Raw genomic sequence first — 20,632 nt, forward strand, 5'->3', positions numbered from 1 at the left:
ACATAAACAGTCTTTTGCTTTGACTGAAAACAGTGGTCATTAAATTGATTTTGTGGTTATTTTATAGCTCAACTCGACCCTTTACTCAGAACTAATGGAGCAAAACGCTCACTTCTCACAGGGAGGTGATCTTTTTTCAGACATCATTCTCAGATATGACTGAAACCTCCGGAGGATGTCTACAGCTGTCAGAACATAAATGCAAGCATGTAGTTATCACATATGGATACACAGCAGCAGGGTACGAACCTGGATAGGTGAGCTTTCTGCGCACAGTCAACATCACTTGCCCGTTGCGGGCAGCATTGGTCATGAGCTCCAGAACTTGTTTGTGAGATTTGCCTTTGACGGTAACGCCGTCAATACAGATGAGCTCATCTCCAGCCCGCAGACGCCCATCCTTCTCTGCAGCACCCAGAGGAACAATGGCACCAATGTACACCTAAAGAGAGATGACATGGTTAAAGGTCACATCATTTTACATTGTGACAATATAGTGACAAATCAAAGCATGTCAACACTCACTGGCTGGTCTGGTCCTTCTCCACCCAGCACTCTGAACCCAAATCCAGTCTCCTGGTTCCTCCTGATAAACACGTCCAGTTCTTTAGTGTTGGCGGCTGGAAACCCCCCCCCCAGCAAAATTAGCTGTCAGCTATAAATATTTTGGTGTAAATGGCAAAACTGTTTCACATGTCCACTACTAGCTCTCTAGACTCACGTTTGCTGTCCAGCATGGCTTTAGACTTGAGGTAGAGCTCAGACGGGTCCAGTTTTGGGGAGTTGGAGCGGATGGCAAGAGGAGGAAAGGGGAGGGACTGGGGCCCAGGCTCAGCTGGACTGGGAGTTTCAGTACTGACGGAACTGGTGGCAATGTCCTGCTTCTGGGCACTGGGAATAGCTGGAGTGATCTAAATGAACAGACGGACACACACATCAACAAACATTACCAAATATTCATCAACATTACAGCACTTCAGTGAATAACACTATCCCGAGTACTATGCCAAACATGGGCGTCTCTCTATATGAAAGGGATGGTTCACCCAAAAATGATATTTCTGTCATCATTTACTCATCCTCATGCCATTCCAAACTTATATGCATTTCTTTCCTCTGCTGAACACAAGCAAATGTTACTAATGTATAAATGATGTATGTTACTATATTACTAATGTATAACTAATGAGTTTTATTTCCCATTGACTTCCATTGTATTTTTAGTCCATTCAATGAAAGTCAATGGGAACCAAAATTGTTCCGTTTAAAATATATTTTATGTTCTACAGAAGACAAAAGAAAGTAATACAGGTTTGGAATGACATGAGGATGAATCAATTCTGAAAGAATGATCAATTTTGGGTGAATTATTTTAAATAGGCCATCAAGTCAAATGCATCTTTTTTGACTATTTATTAATCATGTACTAATCAAGCAGAAATCTCATTATTTTTAATGCAGTCACTCAAAGCGTGTCCTTATGACTCACATTGTTTATATCTGTGTTGAATACAATGCTATACAAACTGCTCTGAGAGATAATCAACATTAGAGCCTGTATGAGAAACACTTGTGAGAGAAGCCCAATAGGAAGCACTCCTGAGGGGCCTGCTGACTCAGCAGTGATTTTCGCTGCAGAAGCTCGTGTTTGCCTTGAAGTGATTCACCACATCCTGCTCTTAAATTAACATTATAGCATTTGGCACTTGCTCCGTGAATAATGTACGACTGCAAGGAACGCGCTTCGCTGAAGAACCCAGAACGAGGCAGATAAATAATTCACCCTGTTTCATCTTCATTTCATCAAAATTCCCTAGTGTGTCTAAATTCAATCCCAAAAATTGAGTAATTAAAAGACATTTAGCTGAACTTACAGGTTTCAGAGACTTCACGGGAGATGTCTGACCTGCAGGCACAAACAGATATAAAGAGGGAAACGAGAATGAGCAAGTGCAGTTGAAGAGGTACGTTCCAAGACTATATAATTACGTTAGACAGAGTCATTTATTGCAGGAGAAAGGAAAATTTAAAACCTTTAAAAGTGAAGTGTGCCAGTTTTGCGTCACTAACAACACGAAATGAAATGAAATTAGTATTTCAAACAGGCTTACAGAACATGCTGCCTAGTCTGTCATTGGTCAGATAAACAGATAGCCCCGCCCCAAACTCCCGGCATTGGCTGAGCCAAAGTTGGGACAAAACAAACAGAATGTTTAAAATGACAGAAATCAGCCTATAACTGGCTTTCTATAAACATTGTACAAGCTGGAGAAAGTATTTTAGCATTAATTGTTTTTCTGCACACTTCACTTTTAATACCAATATCAAGAGCTTTGCAAAATATTAATCAAGCCAGCATCTGTCTCAATGTGAAAAACAGCACAAATTACTGTTCCAAAGATTGGGGTCAGTATGTTTTTGTTCTTGACAGAAATTAATAATTATTTTATAGCAAGCATTAAATCGATCAAAAATGACCAATAAAGACATTCATAATGTTACAAAAGATTTTTTATTTCAAATAAATGCTGTAAACCTGAACTTTCTATTCATCAAAGAATCCGGAAAAAGTAGGCTATCAGTTTCCACATATAAATTAAGCAGCACCATTGTTTTCAGCACTGATAATAATAAGAATTATTCCAGCAGGTTAGAATGTACTCTGAAAAATAAAATAAATGTTTAATATCAAAACAGTTATTTTAAATTGTAATAATATTTCACAAAAAGTACTGTATTTTTGATCAAATAAATAAAGCCTTGGAGAGCATAAGAGACTTCTTTTAAAAACATTTAAAAAAAACTAACATGCCCCAAACTTTTGCAGAGGAACAAAACAAAAACGAAACAAAACAAAAAAAAACGTATTATTAAAATCCAAAATGTTTCAATCCTGAAACTGATTTTCAGTAGTTTATATTAATCCTTAAATTAAAGTTAAATTAAACCTTTATAAAAAAATCAACACTAGCCACTAAGGGGCAGTGTATTCCACAATGCATTTACTTATACTGGAGAAATAAATGAGAAGACATAATATATACACAATGGAGCATGATGATCTGTGGCAGGCATGTTGATGTACAGTATGTGTGTGCGCATGATGAAGCCTGCATGTTAAATCTGAATACTAACAAGGCCTAGCTGTCTCTATAGCAAAAAAACTATGTAGAATATCCACATCTGTGCTACACTGCTCTTTGTGCAGATTTTGAGCATATAATCGTGTTTGTATAAGTCAGAGAAGAAAAGATTGCTTATGAATTCGCTTGACCTTTTGTAGCCACAATCCGATGTCTGCGCTGTGACAGCCGAAACTTGGAAGTCAGTAAGTGAACACAGAACCTGATATTTTCACTTGGGCTCCAGACAAACCACAGACTAGATGCAACATAGATCTGTGTGTATAGCCGCTATGCGCCCGCTGCTGTGCATGCAAATACAGCATTCAGTTCAATTAAAACATTGTCTGGGTTTTTTCTCTACGAGTTCAGGAGATGGTAGAACTGGTGTAGCAACTGTCTCATGCATATAAACCTTTGATAAAGTGTCCACAAACCCCAGCAGCACAAACTGAAATTGTAGAGACTTTGTACTCAAATGAAGAGGAGTAATTAAGAATGACATCACTTTATTTTGATTACTTAACAAATTAACTTCAATCACCCCAGCTCAATCACCAACCTGCTGTACGTTACTGGAGTTTCAGCGTGAACGTTTTTTCCTTCAGGTGTTAATGGTATTATAGTGATATATGATGATCAGTCTCACTAAAATGTGAGGATCTTTCACTCTCAAACACAAGCGTCTATATCTTTGAGCTCTCACCCTCCTTGCTATGTCTCTCGCTTTATTCTTCTTCACACATCTTCAGCTTACATAAATCATTTTCATCACAACTTTATCTCTCGGAGTTCTTCTTTAAAGGGACAGTTCACCAAAAATGAAAACTCTGTCATCATCATTTACTCAGACTCATGTCACTCCAAATCTGTATGACTGACTTTCTTTCTTGTGTGGAATGCACAATTTTCCAAACTAAACGGAGACCAAACGACATTTGACTTTCTTTGACCTTGATTATGGAAAAAAAAAATGTTCCAATGTCAATTGGCATTTTTTCCAATGAAGAATGCAAGTCATTCAGGTTTGAAATGACATGAGGGTGAGTAAATGTTATTATTATTGTTAACAAAAACTAAAACTATGAAAATCATTTGCATTAATTGCAATAAAATAATTAAATTATATAACAAATTATATAAAAAAATATTAGATGAAAAGTAAGTTTGGTTTTAGTTATTTTTTAGTTATATAAATTGGGGATAAACTTTAATAAGCTTTAACGAAAATGAGAAATGTTGCCTTTGCAACTAACTGAAATAAATTTTAAGCACTAAAATTATTCAAATGTGACCCCCGACCACAAAACCAGTCATAAGTTGCATGGGTATATTTGTAGCAATAGCCAACAATACGTGGTATGGGTCAAAATTATAGATTTTTCTTTTATGCCAAAAATCATTAGGACATTAAGTAAAGATTATGTTCCATTAAGATATTTTGTAAATTTCCTACTGTAAATATATCAAAACTTCATTTTTGATTAGTAATATGGATTGCTAAGGACTTCTTTAAAGGCGATTTTCTCAATATTTTGATTTTTTTGCACCCTCAGATTCCAGATTTTCAAATAGTTGTATCTCGGCCAAATATTGTCCTATCCTAACAAATCATACATCAATGGAAAGATGTATAAATCTCAATTTCATTGTCATTTTCTTGAGCCTTATGACCCTTACATTTGTGGTCCAGGGTCACAAATGGAAATAAAAATAAACTAAACTTAAATATAAATATTTAAAAATCTGCTATAATATATTATGTGCTATTTGCCATTTTTATTAATATTAGTTTTTTAGTATTTCTATTCAGCATTATTTTTATTTCAGTTTAGTTGTAGTCATTTCAACTTATTATATTTCAGTTAGCTTCCCAAGCAACATTTCTAATATTCATTTAAGCTTATCAAAGTTTATGCATAATTTACATAACAAAACAACTAAAACTGAAACAAAAATTTAAATTAAAACATAAAATTATAAAAATAAAAGCTAATTCAGTATATAAACAAATACTACAATAGCATATAAATAGCCTTGTGGGCAACATGCTAACATACAATGCTGTTGCACTACGGGCGTCCCGATTTCGAATCCCAACTCGAGGAACTTTCACAAGCCCACCCCCTCTCTCTCTCCCACTTCGCTTCCTATCGTAATAAAAGGCAAAATTCCAAAAATAAATCTTTAAAAATAAATAAATAAATAATACTAAAACAACACTGGAAAATAATGATAGAATATTAGTTTTTGGATGAACTATCCCCCTTTAACTGTCACTAGAGCCAGATGAGGCCTGCAGTGGGATGCAGTCAAAATAAATAGGAGGTAATTGGACCCAAGGTCAGACTCTCTCCATCACTCACCTCCTCTGAGCACCAGGACGTGGACCTCGCTGCCCATGGGCTGGTCTTTGAGGATGTCCACCACCTGCGCATGGGTGAGGGTTTGCACGTTCTGCCTGTTAATTTCCTTTATCACGTCCCCCTTCAGCAGACCTCGGCACCACTGCGCGTCCAGAATCATCTTCACCTTCTGGCCCAGTGGACAGTCTGCGATGGCAAAGCCGAATCCGCTCGGCCCCTTTACCAAAGGCACGCTGACCAGCTCGGGCTGCAGCAGGGTGGTCTCTCCCGCCTCTGGGTAGCGTCCGTTGGGCATTGCTGCAGCTGGATGTCTGCCATCGGTGGTCATGCAATGGAGGTCCTGCACAGAGGGCGTCCCGTCTGAATGAATGGGCTGCCCGTCCATTCCCGGCATAGCAGTTATGTCACCTGTGCCCTCTTCGCTGGAGTTAGTGTCCTCTGGCAACGGGTATCCACGGCACAGGACCATATCCACATACTGATTCACAGGAATGGACTGGAACATCTGGACCACATCTGCATGGGTCTTACCCAGCACGCATGTACCATTTATGTCCACTATAACATCACCTAAACGACAGACAAAGAATAAGTATGAATGAAGCAGCTGTTCCAAACCCTACCTAGACAGCATGTTTAGGAAAAGTTATGATGCCTTGCAAAATATCTTGTTTTGGCCATCATCACATTGTGTGCCCATTTAAAAAATTACATTTATTTGGTACTGACAAATTGTTCAATCTGATTAAAGTCCACTACTTACTTCAATATTTGTATGCAATATACATTGTGTTTTAACTTTAGATTCAATGGAAGCATTTTAACATTAGATTCAATGGTAATCATTAGTCAGGTTTCTCATGCACTCACAGCCTGTTTCAAACAGTCGGATACCTTGTTATGGCCAAAATGGCCAAAGGCAGTGTTGAATTTATCCTTCACACATAAGGCATTCCCAGAATGCAATGTGACAAGCTCAGTGAAAATTACATTTATTCAGTAATAAAATGTTCTAAATAAAATGCTTTGCATTTTTTGTTGTTATTTTACTATTAGTCATATACTATTGGAGTATTTGTTAATATTTAAAATAACTTTTTATCTCATACTTTCAGTTTTCATTAGAATTTATATCAGTTTTAGTAATTTTAGCATTTAACTTGCTTATATTTTAGTTTGTTGCTACAGGCAACACTAATTTTCATTTACGTTTTTTGTTTTAAAGTTTTAAATGATCTATTTTAGTTCTTATGTTAATAATTTCATTTCATTAAAATTGTATTTTATTTAAATTAATGCAAATGATTTTTAATAGTTTGGTGTCACAACAACAACACTGTTTTTGCACTTAATAGAATATAAATTTTTGGCATTTGAAGCGTTTTCTACTGTATGCATTCCTGATGCAAAGGCTGTTTCAAACAGTAAAATAGCTATTTCTGGACAAAATATAAGGCAAAATTGTATGTATTTCATAAAACATTTCCATAATACATTTGCATTAACTATATTTTTTCCAGTACTGAAAAGTATCAACAAAAAATTCATAGTTAATTAAACTAAAACTAATTCTAATTAAAACACAATTACATCCGATATCTGTGTGTTATGCAATTTGTTTTAGTTCAGCAACATTTGAATCATGCATTTTTGAAGACTGCTGTTTGTGTGGGATGTGAGTGACCATTTTAATTGCAGTCTATATAAAGCCTTTTTAAATCAGTCTCTAATAAGATTCAATTTTAGTAAGCATAGTGTCTTTGAAGCTATCTGACTGTGTATAAAGACAATAGGCAGCAAGGCAAACTCACTCGGATTTGGAACATGGCTACTGTGTCAATTTGAGCACAGATACAAATCCTGCCAATGTGTTTAAACTGTTCATTTTGATTCCAGCAACGAGAGCTGTCTTGGCTCCTTCTGTTCTGTTCATGAGGGAGTGTGTATGAGTATGATATGCAGTGATAAAGAGGCTAGTGCCCACGTAACCATTACTCCAGCTAAAGTCAATGATCCGCTCAGTTGCTGCAGTCTATCTAATGTGAAGTGTGTCTATTGATCAATGCAGAGGACTTTAGGGGATTCCTGCATCCTTTTCCACTCCTGACCAATCAATGGCATCCTTCCAGGTTTGCGTCACTTCTTGAAAGTCACTGTTCTGCCCAAGACATCCTGCTGCTAATACAGTAATATTGGAACGGAGCACACAACCTGTCAAAGCGCTGCGAGCATCAATGTTTCATTCAGATGATCAAGTAATTGGGTCAGGTCTACTGCTAGCCATGAGGTTTGAGTATGAGTTTAGATATTCTGTTAACAAAACAAGTAAAATACTTCTCACTGACCTCCAGATAAATATAGTGCACATAAAAACGACAAGCACTGACTGAAATCATCAGTTCCAATTTGTTTGCCTGACTTTAGTCTAGGGTCAGTAAGACTTTTTTTTTTTTTTTTGGAAATAAATAAATACTTTTAATCAGCAAGGATGCATTAAATTAATCAAAAGTGACAGTAAAGACATTTATAATATCACAAAAAGATTTCCATTTCAAACAAATGCTGTTTTTCTGAATTTTCTATTATTTAAAGAAATAAACATACCTCAATTTCCACAAAAATATTAAACCGCTCAAATGTTTTCAAAATTGATAATAATCAGAAATGTTTTCGAGTAGCAGAATGATTTCTGAAGGATCAAGTGACGTTTACGACTGGAGTAATGGCTGCTGAAATGTCAGCTTTGCTATCACAGAAATAAATTATATTTTAAATGATATTCAAATATAAAGCACTTATTTGAAATTCTAATAATATTTCACAATACTGTTTTTATTTTATTTATGATCAAACAAATGCAGCTTATCTGAATTTTGCCCATGACAATCTATTATTGTCATTTCAACTTCCCGACCCCCATAAAAATTAAACAAACTGCTGTTGGCTGCTTTCCATGTTAATCAGATAGTCTCTTTCTACCTAAATGAGCTATTCTTGGCCAGAATAATCATAAACGAGGATCAAATTTTATGCTGCAACAAGTCAAAAGTCTGACGATTCAAGACAAATACCAAATGAACAAAAGCAAATAGTGAGAATCCACAATTATGATTAATGCTTTGCCAGGTCAAAAAGAGGCTCATAAACAGCCCTCTATGGCTTTTTTCATAGCTTGTTGACCAAACATAAGAATTTGCATAAAGAAATGGGATGCAGATGAATCTACCCTTCAGCATGCCTCTTTGAGCCAGCTGAAGCATGTTTATTGCGCCGCACTTGAATCCAGAATTATATGTATATCTCGGTTAAACTGTTTTACAATTCTATGTACAGACTGCTGTCTCCAGGGAGTTGAAGTATACAGGCAGTTGTTTCTTCACATTGTAATGGAGGGTAGTGAGTGTTAGTGTAAGCGCTGCAATTATCACCAAACACAACTCTGCAGGAAAGCCAGCTCCCCTGATGCTCACCCACTGATTCTGATTTATTTTATCGCTATCTATGCGATCCCGCTGTGGGCACTTTCACAGGATTATTTACTTGGAATCTAGTAACCCGGCAATGCTCCAAGAAATAGATGTGGCATCCAGCAATGCGCCAAATATGGTACCATTCGAGACTGCAGCGATAAACACCAATGATCCATGGTGTTAGTGTGCATAACGATACTTGGACCAAATTAATTACCTGATGGCCTATCAACATTCATAAAATAAGCAACAAGTTGCCTCAGAACTTAATGAACATACACTCTTAAAAATAAAGGTGCTTCAAAAGGTTCTTCAAGCGATGCCATAGAAGAACCATTTTTAGTTCCACAAAGAACCATTCAGTCAAAGGTTCTTTAAAGAACCATCTCTTTATTACCTTTTTATAATCTCAAGAACCTTTTTTCGCCACAAAGAACCTTTTGTGAAACAGAAAGGTTCTTCAGATGTTAAAGGTTCTTTATGGAACCATTTAGACAAAAAGGTTCTTCTATGGCATCGTGAAGCACCTTTATTTTTAAGAGTGTAAGCCGAGTGGACTTACCCGAAGCGATTTTGTTATCGTGTGCAGCGGGTCCATCTCTCAGGACGTTCTTCACTTGAAGGAATTCATCTGGTCGGTCTCCACCGATGATGGTGAAACCAAAGCCCTGAGGGCTCTTCTTCAAAGTTGTGCGCAAAATAGCACCCTGCAGCTGAGATGGGTCTCGTGTGAATCCCCTTAAACCAGTTTCATCTAAAAGAGAAAAGATAGAGAGTGTATGTGAGACTAACAATTTAAAGCTTGTTTACAAAGCAAGACAAAGAGTATGTACTTCTAAATGAGCTGTTTGTATAGAAATCTCTACAATTTGTCAAAATGAGCGAAGTTCCCTTTTAAAGTCAGCATGAAACAGAAGTGATAGTCTTTTCTTCCCTACTGTGACATATATGCAGTGAAATGAGGAAAAAGTAGAGTGGGACTTAATTCGGTCCATGGGGAATTGATTGGATTGTTGTCGTTTGCTAGCGCTGGATGGGATGTCCTGTCCTCACGCAGGTAAATATGCCATTAGAGAAGAGATTTCATTGCAAGGGAATAGGTGCAGTTACTTTGATTAAAGATTACGAGGGCATATGAATTAAAAAAAAATAATGATATGCACGGATAAATTATTTATGCTAAACACTACTATATTCCATAAAAAACAAGAATTTTACTTTAATCTGAACTGTTCCTGCAGTGCTTCTTACTGTACTACTGAAACAATCACAAAACAGGCTGTGAAAGAAACCGAGTATAGCGTCACAGAGAGAACTAGAGGAAAGGACGGAGGTCTGGACTCCATTAGTCATTCGCATTAAATAATGCAACAGAGAAAGCAATAAAGAGAGTAAAAGATACATCACTAAATGAGTGAATGATAGATTGTTCTGTAAATATCCACATACACTTGAATTAATTATCGCAGTCCATCCATTAGACTCTTCCTCAATTACTCCTAAGCCATTTACCCTCACAGCAGCACATTCGTAAGAGTGTTCTAGTTAGGAACTCCTAATTAATAACCACTAAGAAAACGCTCAAGCAACATTTGGTGATGTTTTCATCTGATAAAATGTCCTCCGATGGGCTGATAATCCTCCCTTTTTTTTCTTAAACCAATTTGTGGGGAGCACATGCAAATTTATTGAATGTATAAATGATGTTGCCATGGTGACCCCTCCAAGATGAACTACTATAAATAAATTTTAAACACTGACATAAACATGATTTTTTAAGAATGCTACAAAACGAGTATGACTGATATCATCATGCAGTATATTAAATTATATTAATTTACTGCTTATTCTTGGAAGGTCATTTTATCATGTCAACAATCACATACATTTTATAAGGAGATCTGAGTTTATAATTTTAATGTAAATAATAAAATGTATTTTTCCATGTACAAAGTGAAATATACATTACCATTCAAAAGTTTGTCAATACGATTTTTTTTTTTGGAAAAGTGTTTTATGCTCACTAAGGCTTATTTTGTTCAAAAAATACAGTAAAATAGTAATATTCTGAAATATTGTTAACATTTAAATTTATTATTTCTTATGTGAATATATTTTAAAATATAATTTATTCCTGTGATGTCAAAGCTGAATTTTTAGCATTCATTACTCTAGTCTTCAGTGTCACATGAGCCTTCAGAAATCATTCAAATATGCTGATCTGCTGCTCAAGAAACATTTCTTATTGTTATTATCAATGTTGAAAACAATTGGAACAGTGGAACAGAAAGTTGCTAAACAGAAGTTCAAAAGAACAGCATTTATTTGAAAACTGTCACTTTTTAATGTGACAGTTCACTTTTTTTTCAGCATTTGCAATGATGTGTTAATTTAATGCATCATTGCTTTATAAAAATATTAATCTCTTTCAAAGCAAAAACCTTACTGACCCCGAACTTTTGAATAGTAGTTTATAAAACAATAACTAACAAAAACCATTAAAATTACGCACAATATTTTTAGATATCATTCTATACTTAACCAATGATGATGCTTTCCAATTCTTGAGAGGAATATTGCACATTTCCAAATTCCATTCTACAATTACAGGATATCACAAAAACCCCTGGAGGACTGTGGAAATGATGTGTAGAAAGTATCCATTAAATAAAAGAGCCAGTTTCGTGCTGCTCAACAAGTTATGTGAAGCGTAACAGCACTGAGCACTTACATCAGATAATCACACAGAGTTATGAAACAATAGAGACCGCAAGTAGCACTTTACAGTTTCACCTGTTGGATGAATAATAATAAAGCGAAAAGGAGGGCTGCATTTTCAGTCTTTCTAAACTCTGCATAAGCTAAGTGTATTTTATTTTTTACAAATGGTTTGAGGTTCTGAATATACGCTTCTTCTAGGTTTCTTCCTTAATTCTAAAATAATAAATAATTTACTCACTTTTATGTCATTCCGCATGATTTTTGGGTGAACTAGCCCTTTAAGAGGAAGGTGTTCAACACTGACTCTGAATCAGCTCTAAACGGCAGATCATACACTAATTACAGTCATTTCTAACCCAGCCAGTGGTTTTATTTTTTTCTTGTCTCATTTGAGAGTGCCAGCAGCATCAGATGAGGCCACATCAATCTCATTAGGAGAGCAGGGATGGATATCTCACCGTGTGTGGTGGGAAATGGATTTGCATAACAGCCATATTGATGAGTTGGACCGGCCCTATGAAACGGATTATGTTGATTGTAATAACCATGGCACACATTTGAACAGTGAGCCACAAGTGCATGTGAATTGGTTGTTGGACACAGGTACAAACCCATTCTTGCATATTATTAGATTTATCCCTCCTGTACTGCTGTTTTCACATTCAGCTCGTGTGGGAATTCTGGGAAAAGTGGGAAAGTTGATGTTTATGTTTACCTTATTATGCATCTTATGCATAAAGGGCCACTATTTCACTCATAGGGCAAGCAGATTATGAAATGTCGGAGTTTAATTAAAGGTGTAGTATGAGTGCTGTATACATACATATATGTGTGCGTGTGTGTAGAAAATGACCTAAATACACAAGCGGCAAGAGCTAAAATTGTTTTATAATTGCTTGAGTACATGAAAAAAAGAAATAAAATGCATGAATTTTGCCATTACTATCATAATTGTTGGTAGAAATGTATAGTTATGGTTATAATTTCTGATTATTCTCTGAAAACACTGCATTATATTTTTGTGCACTCGTCCCTGTCCTGTTCTCAGCTAGGCATCACCATCCACTCATTAAAGTGTCTTGGCCAGCTAACAGAACATAGCGTGGAGGGGGCTGCATGCGCTTTCACTAATGAGACAGAACAGACGTCCACTGCCAGCCTTCCAGAGGGGATAGGAGGACAAAATCAACGCTCAGAGGACAGAGGAACGCACAGGAGACAGTGACGCTCAGGGAGGCCAAACAACAAACAGCCTGGTGTAACCTTGAACAACCTAAAACCGAACTCAGTCATGTGTTGGCTGGCCAAACTCTATCATTCAATGCAATCATTCAACAGGATAAAATTGCTGGATATTGGGCCAGGTCCCTGCCGGTACGAGACTCGAACCCACAGCCTTTGGGTTATGAGTCCGACTCTCTAACCATTAGGCCACGACTTCCCCATGAAATGTATAGTTATGGTTATAATTTCTGATTATTCTCTGAAAACACTGCATTATATTTTTGTGCACTCGTCCCTGTCCTGTTCTCAGCTAGGCATCACCATCCACTCATTAAAGTGTCTTGGCCAGCTAACAGAGCATAGCGTGGAGGGGGCTGCATGCGCTTTCACTAATGAGACAGAACAGACGTCCACTGCCAGCCTTCCAGAGGGGATAGGAGGACAAAATCAACGCTCAGAGGACAGAGGAACGCACAGGAGACAGTGACGCTCAGGGAGGCCAAACAACAAACAGCCTGGTGTAACCTTGAACAACCTAAAACCGAACTCAGTCATGTGTTGGCTGGCCAAACTCTATCATTCAATGCAATCATTCAACAGGATAAAATTGCTGGATATTGGGCCAGGCAGTGGAAGATAAAGCAGCATCAATCACTAATGGCTACTAATAAAGACACTCAAAATATGAAATTACAAATTTGGACAGCCAGAATCATTAGGAAGAAACCTCATCCATTAAATTATGATAATAAAATAATATATATAATAAAATGATTTAATAAAATTATCTATATATCTATCCATCCATCTATAGGACAGTCAGCATGCAGATTGGGACAAAACAAGTATATGCACACCAGGTGTAAACTCGTACTTTGAAACCTGAGACATAAGCAAACACCTATTGAAAACAAGAAAAAAGCTCAGAGAAAAAGAGCAAATGAAAGAGACAGAGCTACTGCTTAGTGTCACATTAGAAGACAGAACAAGGATGTGCAATGTTAAGTCAATAGTGAAACACCAGCTACAAAGTGGAACGCGTGCATAAATATACAAAAGCTGGCGCAGGTGAGTGTAACTGAACAAGTACACGGTCACACATAAATACACACACAGATGGTAAAACACACACACTAGCTGACAGAATTGCTGCATATGATGAAAGGAGCTCTGAGCCTCTGGGATTATCAGAGATCATATTAACCACAGATGTTGATTATGTTCTTCTGATGGAAATGATCTGCCTCTGCTTAAACTAACACCTGAGCAGCTCATGCATCTCTTATTTTATAAACTCAGTTCTCACTTAAACCATGTCTGAACCAGGTGTGATGTGATAAAGCATCAAGAAATAAATCATAGCTGTTCCATGTTAATCTGAGTTTTTGTCTCAACAAATCAGGACCTGGCAAGATATACTGAAGTTTGTTTGGTTTCAATGACTGGCTCTGCATCGCTGAAATCATACTGGTGCAAAATTCACTTTTTGAGTGAGGACAGAATAACTATGTGACAATGCAATTGAAAACAGTGGCTCTTGTTACTTCCTGATCTCTGTGGCAATTATCACTTCCTGATCTCATTCTCACTGAATTGTTTCCTATCACCATTGCTGAAAAAGAAATCAGCCTTACTTGTTTAGGTTGGACTGTTTTGATGGTTTTAATTAATGGGATTGTCTGACATATGATTTGGTCAGGCAACTAAAAACCTAAAGACCTTTTTGAAAATGCATCAAATTGATCAAAAGTGATCACTTTTACACTGTTACAAACAAAAAAATCTATTTCAAACAAAAGCTATTCTTATTCATCCGAAAATCCTAATATATATATATATATATATATATATATATATATATACACATTAGGTTTCACAAAAATATTAAGCAACACTGTTTTCTTCAGACGGATCATGTGACACTGAAAAGTAATGGCTGCAGATCACAGGAATACATTTTTTAAATGCTTTAGAATAGATTAAAGTGGTAAAAAAAGAAATAAAAACTGAGATAGTAGGAAATGGGGAATAAAGCAGAAAAAATGTAGGGATTTACTTAAGGGCGTTGGTACATTTTCTTATTCATACGAAAAACCAAATATATATATATATATATATATATATATATATATATATATATACACATTAGGTTTCACAAAAATATTAAGCAACACTGTTTTCTTCAGACGGATCATGTGACACTGAAAAGTAATGGCTGCAGATCACAGGAATACATTTTTTAAATGCTTTAGAATAGATTAAAGTGGTAAAAAAAGAAATAAAAACTGAGATAGTAGGAAATGGGGAATAAAGCAGAAAAAATGTAGGGATTTACTTAAGGGCGTTGGTACAGCTCCTGCGGCCGCTGCTATTGGCTGACTGGTTGGAGACGCGTCCTGGCTGAGTTTCTTCTTGGCTTCCTGCACTGGATTCTCAAACTGAGTCTTCTGGTTGATGTGGCTGAAGGAAAGAGTGAGACAGTCAGTGCGCAAAAGACCGGAGAAGGCAGATACAATGACACACACGCTTGCACAAACACTCAGAGTAGAGAACATTAGCGATGCCTATCTGTTTATGCAAACATACTTTGTAAAGGACAAAACCGTATCAGAGCCAAAAGGTAAGGAACTGTGCGCATGCGTCTCTTCCTATTTGTTGTCTGCTAACCAGGCAGTCACTTTTTCCTTTACCACAGACATTTGGTAAATGAACAGAAAAATAAACAACATACTGAGACAGAAACTTGTAAAAATGACATGAACTGGTTTGACTCGGGAAGAACGCAACCCTTTCAACTACACAACTTTGAGAAGACTAGATAAAAGACTTTAACTGAACACTGGAAAAGTATTTGAAAGTAATAATTTTAGTATTTTAGTATGATTTTAAAAGTGGGGTATGTATTTTTTCAAAAACGCTTTAGAAAACTGAGTCGGCCGAGTACCAAAACAAACTTGTAGCCAAGCAGCAGTAAGGGGTGTGTCTACTCATGATGTGGAGGAGAGAGCGCTCAGTGAACAGGACGGACATTAGCCGAGCCGAGCGACAGAAAGATAGAGATGGCGGATAAAAAAAAACAAAAGAGGAAAACGTCTGCGGAACAAAAGAAAGCTTACGATAAGGCAAGAAGTAGGACCCGTATCGGATCAGCTTTCCAGCGCTGGAGAGAACTCAAGGAGCGGAAGACCTGCGATCGGACGCCAAGGTAGCTTTGTTTCTTCTATATATATATATATATATATATATATATATATATACACATTAGGTTTCACAAAAATATTAAGCAACACTGTTTTCTTCAGACGGATCATGTGATACTGAAAAGTAATGGCTGCAGATCACAGGAATACATTTGTTAAATGCTTTAGAATAGATTAAAGTGGTAAAAAAAGAAATAAAAACTGAGATAGTAGGAAATGGGGAATAAAGCAGAAAAAATGTAGGGATTTACTTAAGGGCGTTGGTACAGCTCCTGCGGCCGCTGCTATTGGCTGACTGGTTGGAGACGCGTCCTGGCTGAGTTTCTTCTTGGCTTCCTGCACTGGATTCTCAAACTGAGTCTTCTGGTTGATGTGGCTGAAGGAAAGAGTGAGACAGTCAGTGCGCAAAAGACCGGAGAAGGCAGATACAATGACACACACGCTTGCACAAACACTCAGAGTAGAGAACATTAGCGATGCCTATCTGTTTATGCAAACATACTTTGTAAAGGACAAAACCGTATCAGAGCCAAAAGGTAAGGAACTGTGCGCATGCGTCTCTTCCTATTTGTTGTCTGCTAACCAGGCAGTCACTTTTTCCTTTACCACAGACATTTGGTAAATGAACAGAAAAATAAACAACATACTGAGACAGAAACTTGTAAAAATGACATGAACTGGTTTGACTCGGGAAGAACGCAACCCTTTCAACTACACAACTTTGAGAAGACTAGATAAAAGACTTTAACTGAACACTGGAAAAGTATTTGAAAGTAATAATTTTAGTATTTTAGTATGATTTTAAAAGTGGGGTATGTATTTTTTCAAAAACGCTTTAGAAAACTGAGTCGGCCGAGTACCAAAACAAACTTGTAGCCAAGCAGCAGTAAGGGGTGTGTCTACTCATGATGTGGAGGAGAGAGCGCTCAGTGAACAGGACGGACATTAGCCGAGCCGAGCGACAGAAAGATAGAGATGGCGGATAAAAAAAAACAAAAGAGGAAAACGTCTGCGGAACAAAAGAAAGCTTACGATAAGGCAAGAAGTAGGACCCGTATCGGATCAGCTTTCCAGCGCTGGAGAGAACTCAAGGAGCGGAAGACCTGCGATCGGACGCCAAGGTAGCTTTGTTTCTTCTCGATAGGTGAGTAACACGTGTCTGTGCCGCAACAGCTAAAGTCTGTCTGCACTGGACGCGATAAAGCGACCATTGAAAATCATTTGAAATTTGTGTCAATACGTCATGAATAGAATGCAGCAGCAGTTTTCTGTCGGGGATTTAAAATACGTCCGAGAGTTTTACACACCGGTCTGTTATTGTGGCGACATTTCCACGCCCTGAAACGTTACATGACGCTGAAACGAAATGAACCGTGATTGGTTGTTTGACATGTCGGTCAAACGGTCTCATGGGCGGGCCATGGCCAATGAAAGCTGCCATGGATTCCAGACCTTCAGCCGTCAGTCTGAAGGTCTGGCTACGTGAGACTAGTGTGCCCTAAATGACATCAGAGAAAATAAAAGCCATTACAGAAGAAGCTACTACATTATGATTAAGACAAATTAAGACAAACATTTACATGTAACAACCATGCAGAGATTAATAGTTTGCAATAAAACTAGGAGAGTACATTAAGAAAGTCAATAGTGTCAATTTCATGCTGACTTTAGAATTGCTCTTGTTTAATAAGGATGTTTCTACTGGAAAATAAGACAAAAACCTTGATAAATATTTTTGTTGTTATAGCACCGCAAAAACACACTTGATTACAAGTGCCACAGAACAGGCATATTTCAAACCCATCTGTAATTGCTGCACGCATGCACTCTCCTCTACAACCAGCACATTTGTTTTCTTGTTTGCTAGCTGCCGAAATGAATCAATATTACCTTGGCAAGCCTTTCCAGAGACACAAGCTTCACAGCACATGCGTTTCCTCTGTAGAGGTTCAGGCTCAGTGCTGGAGTGTGTTGTTTTATCCCTCCCACCCTATAGGTTCACATAAAGTGAAAAAAGCAGCTCGTCTGCATTGTGTTACTTGGCTTTAACTGTTGTACCTGCCGGTCGTGACTGCACCTCAGGAAGGCTTTTAACCACCACAGATCCCTCACAAAGTAAGGTACTTTTTGTGCTTTTGCTGTGGGTGACTCATGCTGAGACTTATCCACCCAATCCACAGAGAGCGAGAGACTGAGTGCTCTCATCTGACTGCTGAAGTTCCCCGTTTTGATAATTCAGGCAGAGAATAATGAGGCACTGTGCCAAGCCATATTTAAATCAAAAATAAAACAATGTTTTGTTGACTTCCTTGCATAAATATCCTGGCACAGCGGGGATTGACCTTACACAAAATAAATGCCATTAAAATCAAATCCTGTATCCGCTTCCGAAAGCCCTCGAGTCGGCTGTCCTGTCAACAACTTCAATATCCCACAATGCTTTGAGAGCAGAAAATTAGCAAATCTGGCCAATATGATGATCGATGATAGGTCACACTGATCAGTCTTCTATATCAGAAAAATATTAATAAACTATATATATTTAATCAGGTGTTCAGAAATGAGACATTTTTGTGCATTTTTAAAAGTTGCATATTATTAAATCTTACTAAAACAGCAATGTGAGGGAATTTAAAATAAAAAATTCATTCAAACTTAATTATATTGTCATTCATTATAGATTGTTATACATAAAATGTATAATATATTATATACATACTGTAGTATTACAATAATATAATATATAGAATTTTAATTCAACTACATTTTTAAGTTAGGTGAACAAATATCTCATACTTTTTCCCTAATTTTTAATTTATTATTTTATTCTCTTATAAGCATAGTAGTGTGAGTGAAATTAGATGAATGCAGTCATATTTGGCAAAACTTTGTGTTTATAAATATTTTTCATTTTATTAATTTCAAAATTTTTATTTTTAATAAAAAAAATTGTTTATTTCAAAGTTAAAAATAACTATTTTTGTGTTTTTTTGGACACAGAGATCCACGTATTAAACCCTTTAAAAAATGATGCTTTATACAGTGACTTGGCATTCTGACATCATTTACATAACAAATCAATCAACTCATATAAAGTTGTATTATTTTCATAACTTAGTAAGTGATCCTTTCATTGAGGATGAATGCTACACTCCCTTTATGCTTTTATTGTTGTTTTACTCTGAAAAACTGGATTAAAAAAACAACTAAATGGGAATAGACGACAAATGATTTTAGCATACTCACTCCACATAATAAGTCCCATACTGTGGGTCCTCAATCTTCTCCCAGCCATATGGAAGCTCTGCGGAGAATCAGACAGGCATATCAGAGACAGCTAGAACAGAGACAGCTAGAACAGACACAAATCACCCATGTGCTTGACACCAGGGGGTCTGATTTTCTGACTGTGAATTTCTGAGAAGCCAAACACCAGGTAGGTCAAGAAGTCTGGCTGGATTTACACGCGTGTTTGGGCAGAGAGGAGATCAGAAGGCTGCACGGCGAGGAAACGCAGGGGGTGCAGGTATTAGTAAGCTGTACGGAAAATGATTTGTTATCTTTCCCTGTGATGTGAGAGGTGTGATGAGCCACCAGCCTGACACGGACGTACATGCCCAATGCAGAAAGTGGTGCTGGGATAGCTTGTGTGAGATGACACTCTGATGGGCTCTCAGCATGTCTCCTGTGAGCCATTAGTCAGGCGGGCCAGAGAGAGGCAGGCTAATGTCTCACGGCTCAGCTCGGGTCTGTTTACTCTTATGTGTGATTCATGAAACAACTCGCTCTTACCGCCATCCTCGCATCTTTCAGGAGGCTTGGCTTTCTTTGCCAGTCGTGGGTCGAGCCAGGTCGTGGTCTTGCTATTATGGCTACACAGAGAGGGAAAGAAGCATTAGTAAACAAACACCTTTCTGAGAATGGACCGTCATTATACTGGAACAGTGTAACACTCATAAAACTCATAAAACAACAGAAATATGACTAGAGCCCACTGTAACAATGTAAAAATGACACAATCAGTCAATAAAGCTGCTCAACGATTGCTAAAACCAGATGGCAAGATGTTTTTTTTTCCTTCATATTTTCAAAGCAGTGATTTTCAACCATGTGTACACTTGGCGGTACATGGAAAAAATATTTGTCAAACGATAAAAATAAATAATCATACTTAAAGATTATAAAAGTCAATCACATTTATGTTCTATTTTTCACCCAGTTATAGGTTTTTGATGTGACTTATTAATAATATATATTTTTTTCAATAATTCAATAATTAGGGGTCCAAAAATCTGAGACCATTTGTGCATTTTTTTTTAAATTATAAATTCTTATTAGAGCTTATTAGCAGAGCAATGACAGTGAATTTTAAAGATACTTTAAATCCAGGTTTTAAATGATGTAAAATATAATGAAGAATGTTGTGTGTGTGTGTGTATGTATGTATATATATATATATATATATATATATATATATATATATATATATATATATATATACAGTGGGGAAAAAAAGTATTTAGTCAGCC

At 36.9% G+C, this 20,632-nt stretch overlaps 1 protein-coding gene across 2 annotated transcripts in view; it reads right to left on the bottom strand.

Moving 5' to 3' along the window:
• The window catches only part of magi3a (membrane associated guanylate kinase, WW and PDZ domain containing 3a), a 169,416-nt gene that overhangs the window by 20,249 nt on the left and 128,535 nt on the right, over positions 1-20,632 (bottom strand). For both annotated transcript variants that reach the window (XM_016256393.1, XM_016256386.1), the window contains 9 exons: positions 19,896-19,975; positions 19,350-19,407; positions 16,355-16,479; positions 9,521-9,712; positions 5,489-6,058; positions 1,875-1,906; positions 722-911; positions 526-620; positions 250-442 (listed from right to left, as the gene is read on the bottom strand). In XM_016256393.1, coding sequence (XP_016111879.1) covers positions 250-442; positions 526-620; positions 722-911; positions 1,875-1,906; positions 5,489-6,058; positions 9,521-9,712; positions 16,355-16,479; positions 19,350-19,407; positions 19,896-19,975 — 1,535 coding nt within the window. The remainder of the gene's footprint in view (positions 1-249; positions 443-525; positions 621-721; positions 912-1,874; positions 1,907-5,488; positions 6,059-9,520; positions 9,713-16,354; positions 16,480-19,349; positions 19,408-19,895; positions 19,976-20,632) is intronic.

This window comes from Sinocyclocheilus grahami, unplaced genomic scaffold (assembly GCF_001515645.1).
Source record: "Sinocyclocheilus grahami isolate Dianchi unplaced genomic scaffold, SAMN03320097.WGS_v1.1 scaffold29.1, whole genome shotgun sequence".
NCBI lineage: Eukaryota > Metazoa > Chordata > Actinopteri > Cypriniformes > Cyprinidae > Sinocyclocheilus > Sinocyclocheilus grahami.